This window comes from Octopus bimaculoides, chromosome 15 (assembly GCF_001194135.2).
Source record: "Octopus bimaculoides isolate UCB-OBI-ISO-001 chromosome 15, ASM119413v2, whole genome shotgun sequence".
NCBI classification, from domain to species: domain Eukaryota; kingdom Metazoa; phylum Mollusca; class Cephalopoda; order Octopoda; family Octopodidae; genus Octopus; species Octopus bimaculoides.
This window is the reverse complement of record NC_068995.1, coordinates 15,143,709-15,150,416: the sequence shown is the minus strand read 5'-3', so window position 1 is coordinate 15,150,416 and position 6,708 is coordinate 15,143,709. Positions and strand designations below refer to the sequence as shown.

Below are 6,708 nucleotides of genomic sequence, written 5' to 3'. Positions count from 1 at the left end.
GCAAACAATAAATAGAAAATAGCTTTGGTTAAGATGAAGCTGACTGAGAGATTGGTATCAATTAGTAAATTTAATACATTTTTTTTTTAAAATCTAGTCTTCATTAAAGAACTTTGATAATCCTTTATCTATTCTGGTTGGCAAAAGTATTTTATACAATCAAAATTAATAAACAAATTTCTCAATGCTTAGAACATTAAAGATTTAACTAAAAATTCATATGTGGTAATGTAACAACAGAAATTAGTCAATGTCTAACACTGTTTGGGTTTTTTTTTTTTTTGCAGCAAGTATGGGAGACAACACTGAACCAGTTTCAGTATATTTTGATCTCATCAGCAAAGCATCATCTTCATTGTAGTTGAATCACTAAGTAAATGTACATTTGTTGGCATAGAAATATTGAATCATTTAGATATCAAATAATTCAGAGACAACGTTCACCTGAAACACTATAAGTTAATGTTAACACATTTATTGAAACAAAACAAACATTGTCTTACCACTTGATGTCCTGAGGACTTCATTTGGAACAGCAGAAGAGCTATAAGGGTAAAAATGACCATTGTTGGACCGTAAAGTTCCCTTGGAATACTCTGGAAACAGAAAGGAAAAATGGTTACAAGATCATATCTGTTGATGAATATCATCATCATTATCATCATCACCATCATTAATTTTATGCCTGCTTTTCCATGCTGGCATGGGTTGGACCAGACTTCTTGATACAGTGGTCTATAGCCAGACACTCTTCCTCATATCAACCCATATTTGCTTCCATGTAAAGTATTTTTGCTCTGTGTCATTGCATAGTGAACTACTGAGCTGACAGGATTTTCATTTACACAAGACATAAACAATGTCACTGCTGTGTAACACTATCCAATGAAATGACACAAAATATCAAACAACAACAATCCTAGTCTTAGATGCAAAAAAAAAAAAGACATTGACTAACCTGTACTTGAACACTTGCCTTCCGAGGAATAAGAGACTCTATTAACCTAGTGAAGAATAAATATAAATGAATATTAAAATATTTCTGTAGAAAAGCTGTTTAACCCTTTAGCACTTAAACCGGCCAAACTATTCTACCTATTTCATGTTAAAACTGGTCAGATCTGGCCTCTCACACCTACCCTACAATGTCTTTCTAAAAAATAAACAATCACATCATCAAAATCTCAAAGCTACAAGATAATACATGATTAATTCAAAGCAATGTGAATAAATAAGCAATACATTTGACAGAGTAATCTGAATGCTAAAGGGTTAATATTTTTTCATATTCCATTAGACTGACCATATTAAATTAAGTGTGGTGAATGGCAGAATCAGTAAGAAACCTAACAAAATACTATCATCATCATCATCATTGTTTAACGTCCGCTTTCCATGCTAGCATGGGTTGGATGATTTGACCGCAATCCTATGACTGCGAGTCCACTGCCCTAACCACTGGGCCATGACGCCAGCACTAAGCACATAGCTTACTTTAAGCAAATTTTTAAAACATGAAAATACAGGAAAGACTTCTGAAATCAGGTTTAGGTGAGATAGATCAAAACAGTTAACAATGGTAGCGCTATACCTTACCTGTTCCTTACTTCATATGGTTGAACATCAAAATATGGACGCAAAATATCAATGTTGCCATAAAGGTTCCATGCTTTCTTCGCTTGCTGCTTACCTGCCTGCCACATCTGCATATATCAATGTAAGAAGGCATCTGTTAGCCGTGTTAGCTGATGTTACTGAATATCACATTGAGATCAGATATTGCTGAAGGACTAGAGCACTAATCTTTTATAAAGGAAGGGCAATGTCTTGTACAAGGAGTTGCCAAAATGGCATTATAGACAATGTGATTTACTTTCTTTAATCCTTTTACTTGTTTCAGCCATCTGACAGCAGCCATGCTGGAGCACCACCTGAAAGGGTTTTAGTCGAAGAAATCGACCTCAGGATTTATTCTTTGTAATCCTAGTACTTATTCTATTGGTCTCTTTAGCCAAACTGCTAAGTTACAGGGAAACACACCAGTATTGGCTGTCAAGCGAGTGGAGATACAAACACAGACGCACACACATAGACAATGGGCTTCATTCAGTTTCTGTCTACCAAATCCATTCATAAGGTTTTGATCAGCCTGAAACTATAGTAGAAGATACTTGCCCAAGGTGCCACACAGCAGGACTGAATCCAGAACCATGTGGTTGGGAAGCTAGCTTCTTACCACACAGCCCCCGCCTGTGCCTATATATATTTTGTTTTGTCAATTATCAATGGCTGTTATAATTCTAGCAATTAAGATGTAGTAAATCCTTCAGCTTAGTACAGTCAATTGTTGGATGGAGGTGGAAGAACTTCATAACACCCAGTGAAAGAAGCTCGCATATGATTACATCTAGCTGAAGTATGACCTGGAAGTATTTGTTGTGATACCTAAGCATGAAACCTGCACAATCTCATTAACATCATCATCGTTTAATCTGAAGTAGAGAATCAGCAGACTATCTTATTCCACAGCACCAATATTTTCCAAATGGAGAATAAAAGCCGGTATATTTTGGTATCAGTTTTACACCTTTTGAGAACATGACCTTGAAGTGATTATTTTTTATAATTATGCAGAAAATATAATAATACAGCAGGGTTCGCCACCATCCCCTGCCGGAAACTTGTGGAGCTTTAGGTGTTTTTGCTCAATAAACACTCACAACGCCCGGTCTGGGAATCGAAACCGCGAGTCCGCTGCCCTAACCACTGTGCCGTTGCGCCTCCATGGCTTTGTATAATTAACCTCTTAAGATATCCCATAAATTTTCGTTCAGAGACGTCTAGTAAATAGATATTTAAATGAAAATAAATGTTCACTGTACTCTGAGGTATCTGTCATTTATTTCCAACCCGAAATACTTCATTCTTGATGTTATTCCCGTTTTCTATTATTAGCTATCAGTAACTATCATTTCTATCAGCAACTTCATCATAAACCATAACTGAACCAAAATAATTTGTGCACTTAGTCTTCCTTATAGACAAATTCAAAATAAATAACAAAAGAGAATATATTTTTTGTATGGAAGTTGATGAAAAATGTGTATGTTAAGAGCTTAAGTAAAGATTGTTACTTACAATTTCAGTGACATGTTGGCCCATTCTCTGACGAACGTCTTCATTATCATCCTCGTTCTTAGAATATCTTCCTCCATCCGATTTCCTAGAATCTAAAGAAAATGGAATCAAAGAATAACAATTTTAATGGTAGAGTTTAACAAACGAAACAATGAAAATAGTTATTAATTGCTGTTGTTGCTTAATCCCAGGTCAATCTTGATGGAGCAGTCTTGATCAAAGGCATTCCAGGAATGACCATCCTGTACTAATTTTGAAAGATTTTCTTTTTCAGGGGAACATTTGGACTATGATAAAGAGGGAAAATTCACTGGTTAGAGAAGAAAATGTTGTGTACCAGAGTCATTCCAGTTACAACCATCCTGCATATTTAGGACCCCATTATTTAATGTATCCTTCCATTCTTAAGATAGTAGGGTACAATGTGATATCAATGTAATTTAGCGACTATTTCTAATAAATTGTGCTGCCATGTGAAGGCTTATTCAGTAACTCTCTCATTAGATCATTGTGAAATATGTGATTCTGGAGAGCTGACCTTGATGTAAGAGATACAAGATAATTAATTTCATAAAGATGTTTAATCATGTGTTGAAACAGATATTGTTATATTTGGGGATGGTCATATTTTTTTTGCCAATTAACCAGTTTCACTATATATTTGGTCTTCACTTCAGCTTCATCATTAATCTTATTTTAGTGTCCTTTGTCTTGAAATCTTTCATCACACATCCTATAACCACTTCAGTAACTCTTCATTCCACATGTCTTCCCCTATTCATTTTAGTCCATTCCAGGTGGAGACACATGGGATGGAGAGTTGCTGAAGTGGTCACAGAATGTGTGAAGAAAGATTGCAGACAAAGAACACTAAAATAAGAATAATGATAATAAAGCTGAAGTGAAGATCAAGTCTATAGTACATGTGGTTATTTGGCACAAGAATATGACCATCCCCAAATATAACAATTTCATATAGCAAGGAATGAGAAGCGGTCAGCATTCTGAACACAGGTCCTTTACCAAAAACAGCACGTTCTTAGGCAATAGATTAGGGAAAAGTAGGAGAATGGCATTAATGTTACAAAACCTTATATAGATATATGTATTTAAGATAATTTAAAGATGTCTTTGAGAAGACCTATCAAGCCAAGTGAAATCATACTCATGGCTGATACCAGTGTTGCATAACTGGCACCTGTGTCAGTGGCACATAAAAGGCACCCTTTGAACTTGCACTTCACAGGGACAGTGACAAGTGATCGAGACTTTTGGCAATATGCTGTGCTTGAGAAGACCTGTCAAGCCAAGTGAGATCATAGTCATGGCCGATGCCAGTGTTTCATAACTGGCACCCACACCAGTGGCATGTAAAAAGCACCCACTACACTCTTGGAGTGGTTGACGTTAGGAAGGGCATCCAGCTGTAGAAACCATGCCTAATCAGATTGGAACCTGGTGCAGCTCTTCAGCTTACCAGTTTTCAGTCAAACCGTCTGACCCATGCCAGCATGGAAAACAGATGTTAAATGATGATGATGATGATGATGAAAATAATAATTGAAAAAAGGATTTGGTGGAAATATGGTCCGAAGGTAATAACAGAAATGATAAAAGAAGTAATGGTAATATAAAATGAAATTGTAATAAAAAAAATAGAACTAATAAAAATATTAAAATTAAGAAAATCATGAAGGCAAGGTAATTCTTAGTCTTGAATTTAAAAAGCCCAGTGGGATCTTCTACAGGAAAACAATGAGGAGAGAGTTTATTCCACAATTCTGCTGAGAAAAATAGTCTGTGTGAGATACCGAGGAAGCATGGATGTGATTCCCTAAATTTGGCAAGCCAAATTCCTGAAAATTCTCAAACTGGTAGGATTAGGTAATGAAGCTCTGCATGCTATAACTTCATTACTATGGCATCAGTGTGGATACTTATTGATCAGAATCATCATCATCATCATCATCGTTTAACGTCCGCTTTCCATGCTAGCATGGGTTGGACGATTTGACTGAGGACTGGTGAAACCGGATGGCAACACCAGGCTCCAGTCTGATTTGGCAGAGTTTCTATAGCTGGATGCCCTTCCTGTGTATATATATATATATATATGCCGTTCCCAGTATCGCCTGACTGGCCTTCATGCCAGTGGCATGTAAAAGCACCCATTACACTCTCGGAGTGGTTGGCATTAGGAAGGGCATCCAGCTGTAGAAACTCTGCCAAATCAGATTGGAGCCTGATGTAGCCATCTGGTTCGCCAGTCCTCAGTCAAATCGTCCAACCCATGATAGCATGCTATATATATACACACACACATATACACACACATTTCTTTGCAAGTGTTATGGAAGTTGGTAACACTGCACAAAATGATAAAAGTCATTGCTTGAAGTATAACATGTGAATGCTATGCCATTAATAATATATTGTATATCAGTAAAATAAACAAAAGAATGTACCTACAAACATGTATCTATGCCATAGGGACATGTGTATGGACATAGGTACACATCTATATATATATAAATCACAGGGTGTGTCTGTCTGTTTGTCATGTCGTTAAAACTCAAGATCCACCCAAGCAATTTTAATGAAATTTTACACATGCATTACATAGGGTCCATGGAGTGTCATGGGCCCAAAAAAGTTTCAACTTTTTGCCTAATGCAGGCCCAGGGGCAGATAAACTGCATTTTAAAAGTACTTTTGCAGCATTAAGGGCCATATCTTGAAGAGTATCCAGTTACTTTCCTCCAAATTTGCAACAAACATTAATCAGGTTCCTCAAATTGTTGTTGACTAAAACAATTTTCGACACCAACTATGCCCCCTCCACCCCAAAATGCAGATTAATCAGATTTGAGTATACTGCACTGGGTTTTATCTTTGTTTTAGGCCATTTTCCAATGATAAAATATTGACAGTACTTATGCATTACAAGTAGCGTATAATATTTCATGAAAACCTTTTTGTCCAAATTGGCAGAGGAAATGAGACGAACATTAAAATTTCTGTTGATGCTTTATGTTACCATCCTGTGCACCACCGGGCCATGTGCATGCGTGTATGGCTGGGTAAAAGCACAACAAACCCATTCATCTCCAGAAGCTGGCATGAGTATGCTTACACAGCACTGGCATGGGTGCTTTTTAAGTGGCCCCAGCACCTGAAAGGACAAGCCTGTAGCGATTTAACTTAGCTTGACATGTCTTATCAAGTACAGCAAATTGCCACATCTCCCGGTCTCTTGTCATTTCCTCAGTGAGGTCCAGCATTTGAAGATCCTTTCTCACCACTTTGTTCCACATATTCCTGGGAGTACTCCTTCCATAAGTACCCTCCACAATTAGAGCTTGGCACTCCTTTATGTAGCTGTCTTCCACAAACAATAATGAAAATCATTTGAATAAACTCCTTAGATGCTAAATATGTTTCCATATCAATCAATAAAATCCATGCAGTGCCATACTTTGGTTGAAATAGCAAAATACCACTTAATCAATCAGAAATTTCTGAAAGAAGCAAAAACATTAAACATATTTGTTTCAGAAAAAAGATTCCATA

The 6,708-nt window shown here is 36.7% G+C and overlaps 1 protein-coding gene across 2 annotated transcripts in view; it reads right to left on the bottom strand.

Moving 5' to 3' along the window:
* Positions 1-6,708, bottom strand: part of LOC106876865 (protein YIPF3) — a 35,178-nt gene that overhangs the window by 19,070 nt on the left and 9,400 nt on the right. For both annotated transcript variants that reach the window (XR_008265607.1, XM_014925604.2), the window contains exons 3-6: positions 3,139-3,230; positions 1,597-1,703; positions 959-1,004; positions 504-596 (exon numbers count right to left, since the gene is read on the bottom strand). Coding sequence is in view for 1 of the 2 variants with exons in the window: in XM_014925604.2 (XP_014781090.2) it covers positions 504-596; positions 959-1,004; positions 1,597-1,703; positions 3,139-3,230 (338 nt within the window). In the remaining variant the exon portion in view is untranslated. The remainder of the gene's footprint in view (positions 1-503; positions 597-958; positions 1,005-1,596; positions 1,704-3,138; positions 3,231-6,708) is intronic.